This window comes from Cervus elaphus, chromosome 12, assembly GCF_910594005.1.
Source record: "Cervus elaphus chromosome 12, mCerEla1.1, whole genome shotgun sequence".
Taxonomy (NCBI): Eukaryota; Metazoa; Chordata; class Mammalia; order Artiodactyla; family Cervidae; genus Cervus; species Cervus elaphus.
The window spans coordinates 91,329,329-91,352,079 of NC_057826.1; the positions used below are offsets into that span (position 1 = coordinate 91,329,329).

A 22,751-nucleotide genomic window follows, 5' to 3' on the forward strand; every position below is an offset into this window, starting at 1 on the left:
CAAAAATAGTGAAACTGCCAGAATCCTACTAAAAGTTAATGATTAAGAAGTGAAACCAACTTGGTACAGAGAGATAGATCTGATTGATAACCTGAGCTATCTCTGCACTCTCTGTGATGTCAGCTGGGTAGACTGCTTCTACCACACACAGGAGCCCCCATCCCTACCCGCCCACCCCCGACCAACAAGGCCTCCTGTGGTTGCTCCAGCAAAACTGGCCCTGAAGAGGGACGCCCAGGGACGGAAGATAGATAAAATGAGAAATCAACAAGAGTTTAAAAGGAATAAAGTAAAAAGTGACTCACATTGGAAGGCTAAGGGATTGAGGGAAGAGCAGAGACTGCCCCCTAAACGGACACACACCTACATACTTTGAAGGAACCAAGATGTGCATGAAATCATTAAATGGGCCATCTTCAACTCTGCCAAGAAAGCATGTAATGACTGTTGGAGCCCCGTGGCTCCCAGCCCTGAGCCGAGCCCTTTCATGTGAGTGACCTTGGCAGGAGGCAGGCCGTGGCCGCTGAACGACGGCTCGGAGATTCAGGAGCAACCCTCAACCTAGAAGATCTTTTTCCTGCTGTCAGATAGGAAAGGCCCTCCAGCTTTCTCCGGAGCCACAAGAGTTCCCTGCCTGCATCCAGCATGGTAACTTCTACTTGACCCAGGTCAGCCGGAGGCTGGCACCTGAGGCCGAGCCTGGCAGAGGCCTGGCAGCATTGCAGAGCCCCCTCCAAGGCCTCTCTCTCCCATCTCCACCCAGCCCCACGTCCCTGTGCCCTCCCTGGGAACACAGGTCGCCCTCGCCACCAGCCCGCGGGCCTTCGCTTCTCAGCTCCTCTGGATCTAACCCACACTTCCGTCTTGCCTCTCGGCTTGCCTTCTTGGTCTGTGCTCACAGTCGTCAGACCCTGGCTGCTACACCCAAGAGAGGCAGCTATCCCCACCGAACCAGACCCTCTCCTTCCAGGCTCTGAGCGCTGGGCCGAGGCCTGAGCAGCAGCGGGTCTGGGCAGAGGCACTGGCAGTCTGCAGAGCTCTCCTTTGGCCCTGGGAGTCTTACTGCCTGCATCTCACCCATTGCCAAGAGAACAGATTATGAACAGAAACAGGAGAGCATTTACTGACGTCTGTGTAGCTGAGCCAAGATTCTCTACTTTGGAGATAGAACTGTGAGTGACTGCAGATACACAGATCCTCAATTAGTGTATTAGCTCTGATTCCAGGAAGTCACCACGTTTGCCAAGGACACAGAAGCAAGAAGGAGGTGGGCTCATGGGTATTACAATTCCAGCTCTGGAGAGGATGAGGAGGAGGAGGGGAGAGACACACTTCCTAGCCACCTTGACCACAAGCTCTCCCCTCAGCCACACGAGGAAGCACTGCCGGCCAACGTGCCCTCCTAATGGTCCAGTATTAACAGTGTCAAATACTCGTGTGCACACATGTGTGTGCACAGTCACCTACACACGGAGCAGGGTCACCAGTTCACACTCAGATGAGTTGGCTCTTCAGGAAAAAAGAAAAGTCCTATTTTGTAGCATTTGCTGATTCCATGGTGTAAATACTTTCACCTTGGCTGAAATCAAGCCAGTAACCTAGGTCCCTGAACATGTAACTGGGAGTACACCTTTTCATTCCGAGAGGGTCTATGAGAGGGACACTCTTTCAGAACTGGCTGATGTGCATATTTCTATCATTGGCTTTTGCTGGAAAGTTCAGTGAGATACAGAATTCTGATGGGTAGACATTTCGCCTAAGGCTTTGAGGTTGACAGAAACGAGATCATCTTTCTGACTTTGCAGGTGGGGAGACCAAAGACCCTGATGCTGGGAAAGATTGAGGGCAGGAGAGGGGAATGACAGAGGATGAGATGGTTGAACGGTATCACTGACTTGATGGAGATGAGTTTGAGCAAGTTCCAGAAGTTGGTGATGGACAGGGAGGCCTGGCGTGCTGCAGTCCATGGGGTCGCAGAGAGTAGGACACGACTGAGTGACTGAACGACAACAAAGATCGAAGAAGGCTTCATGGAAACAAGTGGGTCATGGATGGGAAGGAGGAGAGACCAGGGTTGAGAGAGGAAATTCCAGACATGGGGAACAACGAAAAGCAAAGGCACAGAAGCAAGAATGCAAAGATGCTTGTGGGGGTCTAGAGAAACTGGATTACAGAGCATGAAAGGGAAGACTATGTTGGGGTCAGCTGCTTAAGAGGATTTTGGAAAGCAATTCCTTTTTGATTCTGTAGGCACCAACCATACGGCAGGTTTTTCAGTGGAGAATTACCAGGATCAGATTTATGAACTGGGAGGAAAAAAGAAAAGTTTGGTTTTCCCACTTTCTGGATAGTCAAGAACAGAGATTTAGCAAACACAAAACAAAAACACTGCTATGAGTAGTGAAAACAAGTGGGGAAAATACACCACAATGATTAAGAAAAAAATAATTACCCCAGTCCCCACATGGCTTGGATTCATTTCAAAGGAGAGGGAAATCCCAAGAAGAAAACCAGCTGGTGCAGGGCAAACAGATGAGAGACTGAGTCTGGGAAGAAATCAAGGCGGTTCACGTGCCTGGTCCCGTTACCACAGCACGCTCTCTGCCGCGGGCATCCACAGGTCTTGGTAGCTTCAGGAACTGTATTAAAGAACTTGGATTCTGGTTTTAGAGCTCTTCTCCAACAAGAAGGAGGAGAGAGTTCAGGCCAAGTGGTTGACCTGGAAAGGCCTTCTTCCCACATCTGCTTGGCTGATGTCTGCTCAGGGGCCGCTCACGTGCCCCCCACTCCCCGGAGGCCGTCGAGGCCCAGCTGCACGCTCACAGGACTCAACACTCTCTGCTCAGCTCCTCCCATGCTTCAGCGCACTAACCTTACTACCCGTTTAAATATCTTTCTCCTGGGAAAGGTTGTGAGTGTCTTGAGGGACACAGACATTGTTTTTTTCCCACAGTTTTGTCCCCAGCATCTAGAAAGTGCTCAGTCAAGGCTGGTGCTCAATAAATAAGTGGAACTGAACTAAACTGCCTAAGACCACGTAGATTTGAAATAACAGAGTCAGGACTGAGACTTCATTTTTCCTGACTCCCAGGGAGCTGCTCTTTGATCGTGCTCCAAATTGTAAAGCCTCAGTTCTGACTGCACTCCCCGTATTTCTCTGATGGGTTTCTGGACTCTGTTCCAGTTCTGCAGATGGATCCAGCACCTGATGATTCCCTGCTCACACCCTAGGAGTCTGTGCTGCTGCTAACAGGGCTGCCACTGGGATGACGAAGCAAAAGCGGAGTGCTGCGTGTCTGTCTGGGGCGGGTACGGATCTTCCCGTAGCGTGTGTCTTCCAAAACAAGCTCAGAGCCTGAATCCTCCCCCACTTCAACAACTCCCTGGGGATCCCATCCTCCCCGCCACCTGCAGGACTGAGTGTTCATGCACAGGTGTATACACACACACAGCTCAGGGCCAAACCAAATTCATTTCACAAAAAGGGGACTTCATCATAAAGATCATTTTTATTTTTCAATGCCCTTAATCAATTCTGCCTGCTGCCCAGTTGGCTCTAATTTTAAAATAGTATTTACATCTCTAAAGGGGTCCCCTTTATTTATTTTTTGGGCTCCAAAATCACTGCAGATGGTGACTGCAGCCATGAAATTAAAAGACACTTACTTCTTGGAAGAAAAGTTATGACCAACCTAGACAGCATATTAAAAAGCAGAGACATTACTTTGCCAACAAAGGTCCATCTAGTCAAAGCTATGGTTTTTCCAGTAGTCATGAATGGATGTGAGAGTTGGACTATAAAGAAAGCTGAGCACTGAAGAATTGATGCTTTTGAACTGTGGTGTTGGAGAAGACCCTTGAGAGTTCCTTGGACTGCAAGGAGATGCGATCGGTTCATCCTAAAGGAAATCAGCTCTGAATATTCATTGGAAGGACTGATGCTGAAGCTGAAACTCCAATACTTTGGCCACTTGATGTGAAGAACTGACTCCTCTGAAAAGACCCTGATGCTGGGAAAGATTGAAGGCAGGAGGTGAAGGGGACAACAGAGGATGAGATGGTTGGATGGCATCACCAACTCAAAGGATAAGAGTTTGAGTAAATTCTGGGAGTTGGTGATGGACAGGGAGGCACATATCCATGGGGTTGCAAAGAGTCAGACACAACTGAGTGACTGAACTGAACTGAACCGAAAGGGAACCCCTGTCTTCACTCCATTCCCAGGCCAAACGTGTTTCTCGACTCCTCTGACCTATGGGAAGCCAAAGGTTGTATTTGACCCATGCCTTTAAAATGAACCGAGACCTGCCCTCTGGCTTCTGGTCAGAAAGGCCCCAACACTGCAGGGCCCACAAGCTCCAGCCCTGCCCCAGACTGGGAACCCCTGGCTCGTCTTACCTCCCTTCCCTGGCCCACTGTCCTCCACACATCCAGAATGCTTCTTTCCTCCTCCTGTCTCTTTTCAGCCACAGGCCCCGATGATGAGCCTGACCTCACACCAACCTCCAGCCTTCACTGTGTTTGATTCTAGCCATGTTCCACTGCCTTGTGGACCTTTCTGAGCCCAGTAGGGGGTCTCAGTCCTCCCCTGCCCTTTCTGCCTCCAGTTCTCAGACCTGAAGTTCTCAACCTGGACTTCCTATTAGAAGTATCTGAAGAACTTTTAAAATATATTAGTGCCTGGCTCCTACTTCAAACCAAGAGATTTAGCATCTCTAAGGCCGGGGCCCGTGCATTAGCATTTTTAATCTCAACAACAACCAGAGTTGAGAACCACTAGTCTATTCTTCCAGACACGTCTATTGTTAATTTCAGATGCTCTTGAATATTCATGTATGCAACAGATATCAATGGAGTACTTACCTGGCGGAAGGCACCAAAGTCTACCTGGACTCAGCCATCATGCTTGAACCCAGATACCCACAGGGTTTTTTCCAGATAACCCACTCCAAAAGTACAAAATGACCACTTGGGCCAGAGGAAGGCACAGTCCTTCACATTTGATGATTCTGCCACCTTAATAGCATCCCTGGACTTCCCTGGTGGCTCAGTGGTAAAGAATCCACCTGTCAAGCAGCAGATGTGGGTTCAATCCCTGGGTCAGGAAGATCCCCTGGAGAAGGAAATGGCAACCCACTCCAGTATTCTTGCCTGGGAAATCCCACGCACAGAGGAGCCTGGTGGGCTACAGTCCACAGGGCTGCAAACGGTCGGACACGACTTAGTGACTAAACACCAACAGTATTCCTAAATTAGAATCAAAATAAAAAAATTTCATAGTCTTTTTTTGTTACACACACACACATTATATATATGGAAGATTACTCATAGTCATGAGATACAGTTGGTGACAGATCTACCAACTTTGTATTTTATGCTCTGCTGTTTAGAATATCAATTTGGCAGTATAAGGTTTTATCACAAAAATACAGACATAAATGTCTACTATCAAAATATACAGCCATAAAAGAAAAGATCCATCTGGCTTTAAAATTTAAACCTCCTATTCACCAAAAGTAAGAGCAAAAAACACTTTAATAAAACAGAAAAAAAGATAGGTGCTAGCCTGAGACATGACATCTACAATATAGGAAACCAACAAGTATTAGTAACCAGAACATAACAAAATCCTTAAAAACACAAACAGAAAGAAAGTTGGGCAAAGGATTTGAAAAGGAAAGGCACAAAACAGGAAATACAAGTATGAAGAGATGCTCAACATTTAGTAATCAGGAAAACAAAAATTTCAAATTACAATGAGATAACCATGTCACAACCAGCTGTTTTTCTGATCAACAGAACAGCAGAATTAAGAAGTCAAACACTGTCAAGCATGGGCAAGGAGACCCACAGGAGCTCACACATTGTTGGTGGGAGAGTAGAACGGTTCAGCCACTCCGAAAAACATTCTGGAGATTTCCAGTAAAGGGGAAGCTAACATGTGACCTATCACCCACCTACTACATGAATGAATCTCTAGGCTCGATGAGGGACACTTGTAAGAACATTTCGGAGCAGATTTAGAACTAAAATTTGGAAACGGCCTAATCCACATTCATTAACATCCATCACCAAAAATCTTCTGTTGAGAAATATCCATACAATGGAAATTATATGACAGTGAAAATGAAACAACTAAAGCTACCCATTCAAAATGAAGGAATCTCACAAATATCAAGTGAAAAAATGTCGTAGAAGAATACAGACCATAGAATCCTGCTTAAGGTTTTAAAATATTTAAAACAATACTGAGTATAAGCTTAAGAGTATAACAGGACAAAGAAATGGTTCTAAATTCCGAGTTGAAAAGTGGCCCTGCTAGTGAAGAAGGGGTATATTCAGGGACTTCAAGTATTATTCATCACTGATTTTTTTTTTTAAGCAATGAATACTGAGTACATAGGTGTTTACTGAATTATACTTTCTGGTTTGTTAATATCTTAAATACCAAAAAATAAATTTAAAATACATTTAATTTTATGGGAAAAGCCTGTTTTGGGGTTAGTTGAGCAAGTAGTCACTATGCAAATAAGAACACATATACTTTTTCCTCCTAGTAAAGTCTTTATTTGGGAAAATAAGATGCTGTATTTAAAATTCCTCAGAATATGGATAGAGTTTTCCTGAAACTTGGTAAAATGCAATCCTAGGAAATGGGTCTGGAACTTGGGGGACCTTGCTCAAGGTAAATAACTGCTCTGTGCCCCAGTAAGACAAGAGGGAATTGAGGGCCCTCTTCCGATGTACATGATCCCACGTAACAGGCACAGCAATCTCATTTCCTTAAAGCTAAAGAAATGCGAGCTCCAGACAGGTTACTCAACTCACCTGAGGGCTGGATTTGAGGTTAAAGCCCATACCCGCCTTTTGTGGAAGGAAGGTTATGGTCTTATTTACATAGTCACTTATATCTAGACGCAATGATGGGCTCCCCAGCCCTGGGTCTTACGACTCCCCCACCCGCAACCCTGCCCTGTCCATTCTCCACAGTCGCTGTTCCAGACAAGGCTCCTCTTAAAAAGAATTGCTACTACACTCAGTGAGCCTTCCTGGCAAGGGGAGAGAGGAGGACATAGCCCACCGTGCCTGGAAAACAGTGACAAAGGACAGGACCACCCTCTGGTTAGCACTGGAACGGTACTTCAAAGAAACTTAAAAAAAAAAAAAATTTTTTTTTAAAAATTAAAAAAAAAAAAAAAAAAGAAACTTAAAAATACAGGCAGAAGGCATCCAAAATGCCATAAGATACAACCCATGGAAAATGTGGCCAGCACAGTCTGATGGAGAAACCATTCCACTCCCCAGAAATACCAGATCAAAGAGAGAAATTATTTAAACAACGGAGTCATTTCATCTACAGCCATCAGAACTCAGTTTGAAACAGACTATGCGTTAAAAGCTGGGTGGGGCGTGTAGAGAAAGGTCTAGAATACAGTTCTTGAAATGGTGAGGACAGGAAGGTGGCTAGCATAGCACAATGAAGCCTTAGAGAGAATTGGCTTTAGAGGGAAAAAAATCCTAATTACACTTCAATATCATGTTTACATCAAAAGGCTTTGCATCTTACATGCCGTGCAAGAATCAAGGCACCAGACTTTTATTAAGCTAGCAATTCAGCTGCAATGTCACAGGCCAGCATGTGTGTCAACATAACACCATTCCCAGATTCCAAAGGTCAAATTCAGGGCCTGACTCCGAGAACAGAGGAATTTTAAGGCAACCATAAAACGTGACATCCCTCAACCAACTTCCTTCCTTTTATTAGAGATATTACTGATAATAGAAACAGCCAGATGACTTCAAGCATTTAAAATCACATTGTGTAACAGAGGATGAGCAGAGAACGTCAATCTCTGATTATTCAGAAGGCAAATACTCGGACTGTGGAAAAACCTAAGCCTTTCTGAGGCCCTTCCATCCTGCTATATGCCTTCTCCTTAACATTAAATGAAGGTGGGGGAAACTGGGGAGGGACGGTATTCAAATCAGTCAGTTCTGCTATGTGGTCAGCGGTTCTGGTAAATAGATTTGATGGGCAAGAAAACATAAACCATCTGCTAAATATGAGTTTCAGAGATATCCTGCGGATTTCGATTATGCAGGCCGCCTCTGTCCTCAGTTTTATCACCGAAAAGCTAGAACCACCTTAAAGAACCAGAAGCTTCCCTGCGTGGCTCCAGGAGAATCTCACACTATGCCCCCCAGGGCCCAGGAAACAAAACTGGATTTTCAGCCACCTCTGGCACCACACCAGAACCGAATCATGCTCACTCTCCTGACTCTGGTGTGTCGGGGCCCCTCATGCTGGATGAACCGTCACAGTCAGACCCTCAGTCCAAGGGCTGCATGGTTGTTGGGGGTGATGAATCCGTGGGGAGTGCTGACTCCCATTTAAAAGCTTATCCCACTTCAACAAACCCCACTTAAAGGTAACAAACGCATGAGAAGCCACCCACAAAATGCCCGCTTTTGTTCGGAAAGGGATTTTACATTGTGAGCAAAACAATGATTTCCAAATAGTTATTCATCATATGGACAGCTCACATCCTAGGTAAAGGACTGTATGATGAGAAACTCAACATTTCTAGGAGCTCAGCATATGGACAGTTGGCCCCGAGTCCAGCAGAGCAAATCTTGACGGTGCCCCCAGCCTCCACTCCCAGCCCTTCGCCCCTCCCTTTATCTAACGTACACGTGGAGGGCAGGGGCAGGTCTCTCTGGGTCCACACTGGCTTCCATCAGAAGTCAAGATGACAACACCCACAACCTTACTTCATTTTAAAAAGCAGTACTTTTTAAGATTTAGAGAGGAGGACAGGGGAACACTGCGAGGGTGGGAGTGGCCTCTTTATGGGCATGTGGCTGAGCTGAGGAAGGGAGTCCAGGGCAACACCTTCCTCCTCCTCCCAGAAACCCAGAGAGTCAGAAATGGGCAGAAAATGAATGTGTTCTCTGGGGGAGGAGAAACCAGAAAACTCTCAAGCACAGCAACAAATAAGCCTCCAAAGACCATTTTCTACTCAAAGTACATTTCTTTAAAAAGGGGGTTCAAACTCACAACGTGTCTTGGATCCCCACACATCTTCCTCTTTTCTTGGCTGAAGACCAGGCTGAAGAACACACTCCAGTCCGACAGAGGAAAGGAAGCCCAAGGCCCGCCTCTTGTTCTTGCTCTGAAGCTCTGCCCACTTGCCCCTTCTGCCCTGGGGCCCTCACCTCTCGGTACTCAAGGCATGAAGTACCTTCATCTGAGAGCGCAGCACTTGGCAAACAATTCAATAACGGCGATAAGAAATAAGCCAGAGGTACCTGCAGAGTGCTATGGGAGCTCAGGCAAGATGCATTAAGCTCCTGCTGGGAATTCAGGCAGAATTCCAGGAAATCGCAGGAGAGCGCAGTGAAAAAGGGGGCGTGAGGATGAGACAGGTGAAAACCTTGGAAGGGGCATTTCAGGCCTATGGAGGAGCCAAAGGAATGGTGAAGAAGGGACTTCCCATGGGCAACCACAGGCAGTGTGGGTCTGTGGGCGGGGATGGCGAGTCTGACCAGGGAGGAAGGAGTCTGCTCACAGCCTTGCCATGGTGAGCAACTTGGACGTCCTACCCCTTTGGGTAGCACTGTTGGATTAGTATTTAGCTGCTTCCCTGGTGGCAAATCTGCCTGTAATGCAGGAGACCCAGGTTCGATCCCTGGGTTGGGAAGATTCCCTGGAGAAGGGAATGGCTACTCACTCCAGTACTTTTGCCTGGAGAATTCCATGGACAGAGAAGCCTGGTGGGCTACAGTCCATGGGATCACAAAGAGCTGGTGGACATGAATGAGCGATTAATATTAGTTTTTTTCTGACTGAAGTGTGGATAGAGTAAGGGCATTAAGACCAGAAGACCAGAAACCGGAAAGCAGCTGCTGCAATGATCCAGCCCTGTGGTTCTCAAAGTGTGGGTCCTGAACCACCAGCGGCAGCCTCACCTGGACTTACTAGAAATGGACCTCCTCAGGCCACTCCAGACCTACTGAGTCAGAAACTCTGGGGGTGGGCCCAGCATGCGTGAACTGACTGGCTCTCCAGGTGACTGTGATGCTCACTGAAGTCTGAGAACTCGTGTAGACAAGAGGGATGGGTGCCTTCACTTAGGGGCAGTGTGGGGGGTAGAAGGGGATGAATGTAAGGCTAAGACAGATTGTAAAATCAACTGAGACATGTGTGTGTAAGGGAGGGTCAAGAGAGGAAGTTCAAGGACTTTGGTGAGAGTGACTGACTGGCGCTGTCAAGAACACAAGACTCCAAGCAGGCTTTGAGGGTTGATGAGTCATGTGCTGGGTGTGGAGAGCTGGAGCTGTCTCTGGGCCATGCAGCTTGTCAGGCGGTGGTATACATGAGCAGGAAGCTCAGAGGAGAGCTTCCATGTGACCACTCAGAGCAGGAGACCAGAGAGTATCAGAGGGCCGAGGAGAGACAGAGAAGCCCCCAGCAGTGCAAAGACGGACAAAGAGAAGCAAAAGGAAAACAAGCCGGTTCTCCCAGAACCTCTGGTACTTCCACAGGGCATAGCTAGGCAGGTTTTGTTCTCCTACCTCAACACTGTGCTGTCCTAAGTCGCTTCAGTCATGTCTGACGCTGCTATCCTATGGACTACAGCCCACCAGGCTCCTCTGTCCATGAGATTCTCTAGGCAAGAATACTGGAGTGGGCTGCCATGCATTCCCCTCCAGGGGATCTATCTTTCCAACCCAGAGATCGAACTCACATCTCCTGCCCTGGCAGGCAGGTTCTTTACCACTAATGTCACCTGGGAAGCCCCTTAATATTAGGGTGTCTACTTATGTAACCCACCATCACCAATAAGATAAAATTAATACATGGTCATCTCAAGAGATGCCTAGATGGCATTTTGATCAAGTCCAACATTCCTTTTCAAAGTTTCTTTTGACAGCCTCTCCAACACCCACTTCCACCCCCTCCTTCTTTCTTTCCAGGGGCCACTGACTCCTGTTTGGGGAGCTAAGTAGTTCTAAAAAAAAAATGTGTATTTATATGAATATGGCTAAGCATTTGACTTCCGTGGCTATGGTGACTGGTTAGAGGTAGTCAAGTGACTGAGTCTGGTCCAATCAGAGTTCTACCATGGGATTTTGCTAGGAATGCTGAGAAAAGGCAGTTCTCTCTCTCTCTCCTCACTGCCTCACCCTCTCTCCTTCTCTCATGTTTAACTCTCCCTGGCTGTCAAAAGAAACATTTCTTCAACAACTGCTGACCACCCAAGATATTACATTCATTGGGAAAAACAATTGCTCATTACCATGCAAGTTAATACACGGTTCAATTTGGATTTGAACTTGAACTCCTTGACTTCAGAACCTGTGCTCTCACATATCAGACTACCTGAGCGTCATCAAAGAAGACTGAAATAAATGGAATGATATATGCCTTCCTGGATGGGAAGTCACTATTAAAAAAAGTGTCATCTCCTCTAAGTCAATCAATATATTAATTACTATAAATATCCTGGTGGTGGTTTAGTTGCTAAGTCATGTCCATCTCTTGAGACCACATGCATTGTAGCCCTCCAGGCTCCCCTGTCCAGGGGATTCTCCAGGCAAGAACACTGGAGTAGGTGGTCGTGCCCTCCTCTAAGGGACCTTCCCAACCCAGGGATTGAACCCGTGTCTCTTATGTCTCCTGCATTTGCAGGTCGGTTCTTTACCACTAGCGCCTTCCCAGGTGTGGGTACCTTAAATGATTAGAACCTTGGAATGTATTTAAGACTTTTTAAATTGCTGTTCCCTTTCTTCTGCTTATATACCTACCACAATACAGGCATACCTCATTTTATTGCACTTCACTTTACTGTGCTTCTCAGATACTGATTTGCTTCACTTTTTTTTTTTTTTTTTTACAAATTGAAGGTTTGTGCCAACCCTATGCATTATCAGATAGTGATTAGTACTTTTTTTTTTTTAGCAATAAGGTATTTTTGAATAAGTTATGTACTTTGTTTTTAAAGTCATAATGCTATTGCACACTTAACAGACTGTAGTGATCATAACCTTAATAGGCACTGGGAAAGAAACAAATTCGAGTGACTCCCATTATTGTGGTATTTGCTTTATTGTAGTGATCTGGACAGGAATCCACAGTATCTCAGAGGTATGCCTGTATTTATCATGTAATAATTTTGTCACCATCACCACAAACTGTTGGGGCAAGAAGACCCGAGGAGACAAATGGCAACTCCATCCAACCAGCCAGAGAAACAGCTGTAATGATCAGTTGTAACAGGATGCATCCAGCACCCAACACCCAAACCCATCTGCTACAACCAAGACTCACAGATATTTGGTGAGTGGGTGTTTAATTTAATACATCATTAAAAAGCTGAAAAAGCCCTTGGTAAATGGAAGATTACTCTGCTCCTTGGCACAAAAACTCAGGCTGCTGGAGAGCGAAAGCTGCCAATGTTGACTCGGTTTTTGAATGTAAAACCAAATCTGGAATTCCTTTTCCCCATGTGTAACTAAGGGGTAATAAGACATGCCCCTTGGAGAGGGCAGATGCTGGCTCTGCATTATTCATGGATGTACCTCCAGGGCTTGGCACATCAGGCAGTTGATAAATGATACATATTATTATGCTGATCGCTCATTCATTCTTTTGGAAAAATCCTTACTAATCCCCACAGTAAGCCAGAAGCCAAACATTTGTAATCTAACTTAATAAGCTGGATCATCATAACATAAGCTCTTTCTTTAGCTTGCATCAAAATGTACCCCTAAAGTATCTGACATACTTACATGAAAACACAAATGTCAACTTCTATATCAGGTAACTGTACCACCTTTCTCCCCCGCCCCCCCCCCGCCAGTATCACAGAAAACCAAGAACTGCTTTACATTTTCATTATTACAACAAAGTCTTCAAGGCATTGACCTCATGGTGAAGGATGATTTCCAACAATGTGGGAACTGGAATGCTTCCAAGGGGTCATCTTCTTTAACCCTTTCATTTTATAGATCGCCAAGTAAGGCCTAAGAGGGTACTGTTATATTCAAGGTTGTACTCAAATGAGATGTCACAGTGGAATAAAATCAAAGTCTTCAAGTTGCCAGGCTAATGGTACTTCCACCTTGCCCCCACTGTTTCATGGTAACCACCAAAATGCTCTCCCGTCAAAAACAGAAGCATAGAACACCACATTTGCAAGCCTTTTAAAGAGAAGATGTTGGAATACATTAACTTGTGGTTAACTTTATCTCCTATTCCCTACCTCACAATTCTGCTTATAATTTAACATAAGGACCTGTAAATATATACCATGTGCTTGAGAGAATGGCAGCTAAACCACAAAAGTTAAAAGTCTTTGTTAGAAATTCTGAGATTATGAGTTATTTTTAAATAAAGAGGCTAATCAAGAGTTTACAAATTCCTCAAATGCCTCATTTTATCATTTTCCTCTGTATCTTATTCTCCAAAGGCTCCGTCAGAATCTAACATAATATATTCAGCCATGAAAGAAGACCAAACTAATCAAGCAGTCTCTGTAGCCACTCTATTAGAAGACGTGTCTTTCAGTGTGGACTTACCTGTTAGTCAAAGATGAGATAAAAGTGGCAATGTGAGAAACTAAAGCAGAGGGAGAGTAGGAGGAATGGGTAAGAGATCACTCTTGTATGTTGCTAACTCATGTCCAACTTTTTGGCAATCCCATGGACTGCAGCCTACCAGGCTCCTCCGTCTATGGGATTTTCCAGGCAAGAATACTGGAATGAGTTGCCATTTCCTTCTCTAGACTCTTGTATATGGTTAGGTAAATCAAGGACAACTTCCATAAACTAGAATGATCTTCCTGGACCACTACAATGTCTTACTAAAGCAGAGACAGAGGTCTGGGTCCTTGAGGAATAATAAAAAATAGTAGAAGACATCAAGGTGCAGTAGGAGAAAACTGACTGAAGATCAAAGATCTATGTTCTGTCCCAACTATCCATTAACAAGTTGTGTGGTCATGGACAGACACACTACTATTCTGGGCAACCAGTTTTGTAAAATGAGAGGTAAACTCATAGCTTCTAATACTTATCCACACACATACCCTACTGATGATGGTTGGAGATGTAGGCTGCTTGAAACCCCAGATTTCTTCAGTCTTGTGTCTCCTATTTAAAAATATTTCAAGGACAGTCTCACTTCCAGGGCCTGTATGTCCCTGAGCAACTTATTTTATCTTCTGTGAACCACAGTTTTTTTTGAATCAACCCTTTTATAAGAATAACTAGAAAATTTGGGAAGAATATTTTTTAAAAACATCCATTAGAAAGTATTAGTGTAATCACAAGGCAGTGAGATGTTGTCAGGTCAAGATATGGGAGAGAAAGAAAGATGAGAAGCAAGAACGTGGCTTTTGGTGCCCATATCCTCTCAAGGCCATTGACAATTCAAAAGTAGCAGATGACAAGCTGAGCAGAGCTTCTATACACCTCACAGAAGTGGAAAGACAAAATTGGAAGCTTGGGGCTCACTAGGGAGGAAGAATCTTGGTAAACACCTTAGGTTTTCAGTTGAGCAGCAACCTATGACATTTTAGTGCGCTACAACCTACAAAAATAGGATTGACTTGGAAACAGAATAGCCTTCACATGGAATGAAATCTTTCTTTGAATCATCTCTATCACTGAATGAAGTATTATCATCTCTCCCTTGTCCAGCTGCAAACTAAAAGCAAAAGAATATTCTATCTGAAGGAATATGCCATCATCTAGAGTCTCAATTTATTTCTAAAACTGCTCAAATATAATGTCCAACATACAATAAAAAATAACTGGGTTACAATGAAAATAAGACTGACTAAAGGGAGAAAATAATTAAGTATACACATAGAAAAATCCAGATAATGGAGTTATCATACACAGACTTTATGATAACCATGGTTAATATGTTCAAAGAATAAAAAGACAAGATGTAAAATTTTGGTAAAGAACTAAAAATTATAAAAAAAGAATTAAATGGAAAACTTCATTTTTCATTAATGTACTAAAAAATATAATAATTAAAAATAGTCACAAATGGGTGGGTTTATAAGAATATGAGGTCCAATGGAGAAAGAACTAAAATAAATGTCACAAGAAAAGATCCATGTTAAGGTCCAGAGAGACAAAAGGATGGAAAAATGTGCATAGTATATGTAATTTCAAAGTGTCAAGTATATGTAATTTCAATCCCAGTAGGGCTGGAAAGAGAATGGAGCAGAAATGATATCTGAAGAGGAAATGGCTGAGAATTTTTCAATAGTGAAGAAGTAAATCAAATCACAAATTCAAGAAGCACTATGAACCCTAAGAAGAAAAAATACAAAGAAAATCACGTGTACTCACACTATAAAAGAATTGTTGAAAGCAAAATACAAAGTGAATATGTTTAAAAATAGCCAAGGAAAAAGACACATTGCTTTAGCAGAGCAATAGTCAAGACTGACAGCAAATTTCTCAACAGAAATAATGTGAGGTGGAATACAATGAAATGATATCTTCAAAGTGCTGAAATAAAATACATGACAACCTATAATTCTACAAAAATAATAATAAAATAGATGTTTCAGACAAATAAAAATTGAGAGAATTTTTCAGTAGAGGGAATACTAATAGGAGACCTTTAGTCATTCAAAGACAAATGATCTCAGATGGAAATTCACAGATTGGAAAAAATAAAGAAAAGATATATATGTGAGTAAGTCCAAATCAATTTTGTGTATAGATAACAATGACAATGTCTTCTTGAATTTAAAAATATAGAGTGTTAAAATACATGACAACAGAATAAAATTAGTAGGGAAATAACAAGACGATAAAACTCTGACAAAGAACTGACCACCAATCTTGTCTAAGGATCCAGGAGATGGAACTTGAGGCAATGAGTGTTGCTAGGCAGCGAAAGGAGAATTTCAGCAAGAGGGAACCAGAAAAGGGGGATTCTAAACTCTTTCCAAAGCTCTGGCTGACTCTTGAACCACAAAAGAACAGGGAAAACTCCAAGGAGTCCAGCTAAAGATAAAAAAGCCTAATTGAGATTTGAGCTTCTATAAACTTTAGAGGACAAAGTGTTTACACTTTGAGTCTAATCAAATTAAACTGCCTGCAAAAATAAACCAAAAAATCAACATTCTCCAGACTAGAACAGAATTCAGAGTCTCCTCAACACACCATTCTCAATGTCCATGATATAAACAATGGCAACCCAGAGATAACCCAGATATTGAAATTATCAGACAAGACTTAACTATACTTGATGAGGTAAAGAAAAATATGCACATAACAAATGAAAAGAGAAGAAATCTCAGCCCCAAATAAAAAAGGTAAAAAAGAACAAGTGAAAATATTAGAACTGAAAAATAGAATAGCAGAAATATTCACTGGATGGGATTAATATCAGAAGAGAGATTTCAGAAGAAAGTCCATGAACATGAAAGTACATCAACAGAAGTTAACCAATCTGAATAAGAGAGAAAAAAGTTGAAAATAATAAACAGAGACCTAGGGATCTATGGGCAATATCAGAAAGGTCTAACATATTGACAATTAGAGTCCCAGGTAGAGAAAAGAGATAAAGGATGGGAGATTAAAATATTTGGAAAAAATACAATAAAATTTTCCAAATTTGCTGAAAGCTGTTTGTTTACAACTTTAAGAAGTCAAAATCACAAATGAGATAGAGATGAAGAAAGTTACTCTGTATAAACAATCTGCTGAAACCCTAGGAAGAAAGTAGCCAGAGAAAAACAACACGTTACACACAGTGGGACAACGACTCAAAAGTCTACTGCATTTTCACGAGAAACTGCGGACAGAGGAGCAATAGCATTAAAGTTAAGACACTTCTGAATCAAGGAACATCAAGACAATTCATTGCCCACAGACCTGCAATCTGAGAAATGCTAACACAACTATTTCAGGATTAAAGAAATGATAACAGAAGGAAACACGACTGTTGAGTGAATAGAGAGTATCAGATATAGTAAAAGTGAAAGGTTACTTCATCTGGGTTAACATAAAGAATAAATATAAAAGATAAAACAGTAAGGGTTTTAAAAGATAATGCAGGAGACTATCTTCAAGACCTTGGGGTAGGGAAAGATTTCTTAGACTACATTAAACTTCTACTCATCAAAAGGCATATTTTTTATTGCTCAAACTAGGATGATTCTTAGAAGGAAAGAGAACACAATTAGTTATTACTCTGGAAGACTTGGAGAAGGGAACAGCTACCTACTCCAGTATTCTGGCCTGGAGAATTCCATGGACGGTATAGTCCATGGGGTCGCAAAGAGTTGGACATGACTGAGCGACTTTCACTGGAAGTATAGGCATATACTGGGATAGTTAGGCACAAGTTGGAAATATGGTGACATTACTTACCTATTCACAGGTAAATGCCCAACAGGAATGTGCCCATATGTGAATCAAAAGAAATGTACAAGAAAGTTCATAGTAGCATTATTTATAATAGTCGTAAACAGTAGCATCTCAAATGTTCATTACCAATAGATTGAACAATGGTATAATCATGCAATGGAATACTATGCAGCAATGAAAATGTATTAAACACAGCAAAATACAACATGAATTCATCTCTGAAATATAATATTAAGCAAAAGAAAACAGACATAAAATAACATATGCTTTATGATTTCATTTACATAAGGTTCAAAAACAAGCAACACTGCTGCATGATTTTATAAGTCAAAATAGTAAAAGAAAGTAATGATTAAGAAGGGTTTCTGGGGGTACTGGTTCTATTTCTTAACCTGTGTGATAGTTACAAAAATGTCGACTTTGTGATAATTCATCTCACGGTATACTTATGATTTTCAAACTCTGTTTGGATATTGTTCTTCAATTTAAAAGTTTATAAAAATGAAACCTAGACCTGAATGGTAAATGCAAAACTACAAAACTCCTAGAAGATAAAATAGGTTAGATGACTTTTTAGATGGAACACCAAAGTCACAACCCATGAAAGGAGTAACTGATATGCTGGGCTTCGGTGGGATGAAAAACATCTGCTCTGCAAAAGACTATATCAAGAGAATGAGACGAGAAGCCTGGGAGAAAATATCTGCAAAAGACACGTTTGATATAGAACTGTTAATCAAAATATAAAAGTAACTCTTTAAACTCAACAATATAAAAGCAATCTGATTAATAATGGGCAAAGACTTTAGCAAACATCTCACCAAAGTAGATATATAGATGGCAAATAAGTCCATGAAAATATGCTCCACATCATATGCCATTAGGAAATTTGCTAATTAAAACAATGACATACATGCATCCATTAGAATGCTGAAGATGAAAAGTACGATCAATGTGAAATGCTGCTCAGGCTGTGGAGCAACAGGAACTGAGCCTGCTGGTGAGAACGCAAAATGATATAGCCGCTGTGCAAGACAGTTTGGTGGTTTCTTACAAAGCTAATGAAACTTTTATAGCAATCATGGTTTTCACCCTTACCTAAAGGAGTTGAAAGGGGTTTCCCTGGCAGTTCAGTGGTAAAGAACCCCTACCCCTGGCCAATGCAGGTTCGGTACCTGGGTCAGCAAGATCCCCTGAAGAAGGAAATGGCAGCCCACTCCAGTATTCTTTTTTTTTTTTTTTTTTCCACTCCAGTATTCTTGCCTGGGAAATTCCATGGACAGAGGAGCCTGGCGGGTTATAGTCCATGGGGTCACAAAGAGTCAGACGCGAAACTTGGCGACTAAACAACAACAAAGGAGTTGTACACTTACAGAAAAGTATGCACCTGAACCTTTAGAGCAGTTTTGTTCATAATTGCCAAAACTTGAAGGCAACCAAGATGTCCTTCAGTAGGTAAAGGCATGAATAAACTGTGGCACATCTAAACAATGAAATGTTATTCAGTGGTTAAAAAAAGAGAGAGACATGAACTCTCAAGCCATGAACATAAAAGGAAGAACCTTAAATGCGCATCAGTATGTGAAGGAAGCCAATCTGCAAAGACTCCATACTATATATTCCCAACTATACGACTATGGAAAAGATAAAACAATGGAGACAGTAAGATCAGTGGTTACTAGGGGTTAGTGAAGGAGAATGAGTAGGTAGAGAAGAGGATTTTTAGGGCAATACACAATATTACACTGGTGGGTATATGGCATGATAGCTTGTCTAAATCCACAGACTGTACTCCACCAAGACTGAACCTTCCTGTCAACTGTGGACTTTGAGTGAAAATGATGTATCAATACAGGTTCATCAATGTTCAACAAACACACCACTCTGGTGGAGGGGGCTGATGGAGGGTGGCCGTGCATGTGTGGGGGTGGGGGGAGGGGTGTATATGGAAACCCTCTGTAGTTTCTACTTAGTTTTGCTATGAATCTAAACGGCTCTAAAAATAAACTCTATTAAAAAATAAACTACTTCAGGACTCCCCTGGTGGTCCAGTGGTTGGGAGACCACCTGCCAATGCAGAGGACACAGGTTCGATCCCTGTGGCAGGAAGATTCCACATGCTGAAGGGCAGCTAAGCCTGCACGTCTACAGCCTGCGCTCCACGAGAGGAACCATTGCCGCGAGCAGCCAGCACACCCCAGCTAGAGAGTAGCCCCTGCTCGCTCTAACTAGAGAAAGCCTGCGGGCAGCAAGCGGCAACAGAGATCCAGCGCAGTCAAAAACGAATAAAGAAATAAGTAAAATTAATTCATGTTGAGGTTTGACAGAAAACAACAAAAATCTGTAAAGCAATTATCCTTCAATTAAAATTACAAAGTAAACAAACCACTTCAGTTCTTACTTGCATAACGTAGAAAATATGAAATAACTTGTATTCTCATCAATAATCTATCCTCACTGATATGAAAACACTTAAATTCCATGACATTTCATACACTCCTAGTATGGGAGAAGGCAGGGTTCACCTGTGGATTCCTGGTGCGGCAGGCCCCGCGTGGCCAGCCCTGGGGCATGCATCTCTCACAAAGGAGCCGTCACTGAGCATTTTCTAAGGTCAGCCCACAGTTTAGGTCCTAAGTCTTGTCACACATCCCTTTGCTTGGCACTTTATGGTTCCACTGATTGGGGATTCAGGGCAGGCTGACCTGGGAAGCCGCCATCTGAGGGAGCTTGGCTTTCTGCCACATCTGGCTTCCGCCTCTGGCTACCAGGCAGGCTTCTCGATCTCTAACTTCTCCTAAGTCGGCTGTACACTGCACCACCCGAACCCAGAATGTGCTGTCAGGGAGGGTGACTCACAGCCTAACAGCCTTTCCCAAAACCCCAGCTGCTGCAGCACCGCCTCCTAAATGGGAGCAGAAGGCCACAGAGGGTCCCAGGGCTGCCCGAAGCCAAGGCAGGTTCCCAGGCCCGGGATGGCAGAACGCCCTCCGGGGCCCTGTCCCGCCTGACTTCTAGCCAGGAACGCCTAACGACACATCATGGCAGGACCAGCGCTGGCTGATGGCCAACTTACTCCTGTCCAAAGGCTGCCTGGAAGAGCAGGGGCTCTTCTCACAGTCACTCACTTTGGTTCAGGAGCTCTTCTGGGAGACAGTGGACGTGTTCTTCCCGGCTTCTTGGGGAGGTGCATCCCACAGGCCAGATGGGAGAGGAAGGGAGCTGAACCAGGCTGGGGCACTAGCTCTGGCCTGTGACTGGTGCCTGCGGGTAGGAGGCGTGCTTGGAGTTCACATCCCAGGGTCTGCCTCTGTCCCAGGGCAGCCTGGTGTGGAGGTGAGGCCTGCAGCATGGGGCCAGGCTGCCTGGGACTGCAGACTGCTGGACACCCACCTGCCAGGCGACCCTGGGCAACTATCTGATCTCCTGAACATGCCATCTCTTCATCTCCAAGTTGGAAGCCACAGTACCCCTAGGGGGATTTTGAGTATTAAATGGCTAATCTACAAAGTCTTTAGCAGAGTGTCTAAAATGCAAATTACTCAGTAATTATTAGCTGCCACACCAGTGTCCCTAGACTCTGACAACCTCAAACGCAACAAATGATTCCACCTGGCAGATGGCCCTGTGTGTGTGTGTGTGTGTGCGCGCGCGCGCACGCGCGTGTGTGTGTGTGTGTGTGTGTGTGTGTGTGTGTGTGAAGAGGGTACACAGCAGAGGAAAAACCTACAGTGGGTCAGATGATAGTGACCAGAATCCCCAAATCAGGAGATGGTAGGCTGAATACTGTCCTCCGAAGAGGTCCAGCTCCTCTAGCCCAAAACTTGTGTTACTTACACGGCAAAAGGGTCTTTGCAAATGTAACTAAGTTAAGGATCTAGAGACGGGGAGATTATTTTGGATATCAGAATGGGCCATAATTGTAAATACACTTCATAACAGGGAGATGTGACCATGGAAAAAGGCAATGTGACATGAAAGCAGAGATCAATGTAGCCACAAGCTGAAGAACGCTGGTAGTTAACAGAAGCTGGAATAGGCAAGATTGAACTCTCCCCTATGAAAGCAGAGATCAACGTGGCCACAAGCTGAAGAACGCTGGTAGTTAACAGAAGCTGGAAAAGGCAAGATTGAACTCTCCCCCATGAAAGCAGAGATCAATGTGGCCACAAGCTGAAGAACGCTGATAGTCAACAGAAGCTGGAAAAGGCAAGACTGAACTCTCCCCTACAGCTTCATGAAGAAACCAGCTTTATCAAGGCCTAGATTTTACTCCATAAGACTCATTTCAGACTTCTGGCTTCTAGAACACTAAAAGAATAAAAGTGAAAGTAAAAGTGAAAGAGTTAGTCACTCAGACATGTCTGACTTGGTGACCCCACACACTGTAGCTCGCCAGGCTCCTCTGTCCATGGAATTCTCCAGGCAAGATTACTGAAGTGGGTTGCCATTCTGTTCTACAGGGGATCTTCCCAACCCAGGTCTCCTGCATTGCAGACGGATTTTTTTACCATCTGAGCCACCAGGGAAGCCGAAGAATATTGGAGTGGGTTGCCATTTCCTTCTACAGGGGATCTTCCCTACTCAGGGCTTGAACCCAGGTCTTCTGCATTGCAGGGAGATTCTTTACCATCTGAGCCACCAGGGGAGAGAATGAGTTTCTGCTGTTTTAAACCACTCAGTGAGTAGTCATCTGTTGCAGCAGCAGTAGACACTGATAGATTATCTCAGAATCCTGCCAGCGACCATGTGTCCAGACAGAGGAGTGGAGGCCTGGAGGGAGGGTGCTGGCAGGACCTCCCCGCGTCACAGCACAGCACCCAGGATCCCGGGCGGAGGTCTAGGACCCGGGGAAGCCGGCACGGAGCTGAGGCAGGGACCGAGCCTCAAGGGCAGAGCGCTGATGGACGACAGCGAGGGGCTGGTGCTCCTCCACACCCGGGCATTCCACACGCAAGCTGACGGCGGTGGGCGCCCCTCCAGGCCTTGGCAGGAGGGCCTGCACCCACACACGTGCTGCTGGCCTCCGTCAGGGTGAGCGCTGGGTCAGCTGTTCCAAGTGTCCTCTGCAGGCTGGTACTAGCCTGGAAACTGTCCTCCAGCAGCAGGGAGAGGAGGATGAACATTGAGAATAAGTGCTTAGAAACTTAGAGCAATTTGGATTGCCTTGATATTTTTGGAAATGTAATTTTACTGCTGTTGAATCTTCTGATGAAGTATTTCAGTTTGGGTTTTATATGTCTTTTATAAAAAGTAATTTTCCTAGTAATCCATTTTGATTGTATTTTATGAGTACTTGTTTGTAATAAATTGCAAATCACACACACACACACACACACACACACTTA

At 43.9% G+C, this 22,751-nt stretch overlaps 1 protein-coding gene across 7 annotated transcripts in view; it reads right to left on the reverse strand.

The window, feature by feature from the left end:
• The window catches only part of PDE8B (phosphodiesterase 8B), a 330,100-nt gene that overhangs the window by 114,403 nt on the left and 192,946 nt on the right, over positions 1 to 22,751 (reverse strand). The window contains exon 1 of one of the 7 annotated variants that reach the window (XM_043919989.1): positions 2,453 to 2,541. The exons of the other annotated variants lie outside the window; for them this stretch is intronic. Coding sequence (XP_043775924.1) covers positions 2,453 to 2,479 — 27 coding nt within the window. The 5' untranslated portion in view covers positions 2,480 to 2,541. Of the gene's footprint in view, positions 1 to 2,452; positions 2,542 to 22,751 lie in introns of those variants that run through there. 7 annotated transcript variants of the gene reach the window in all.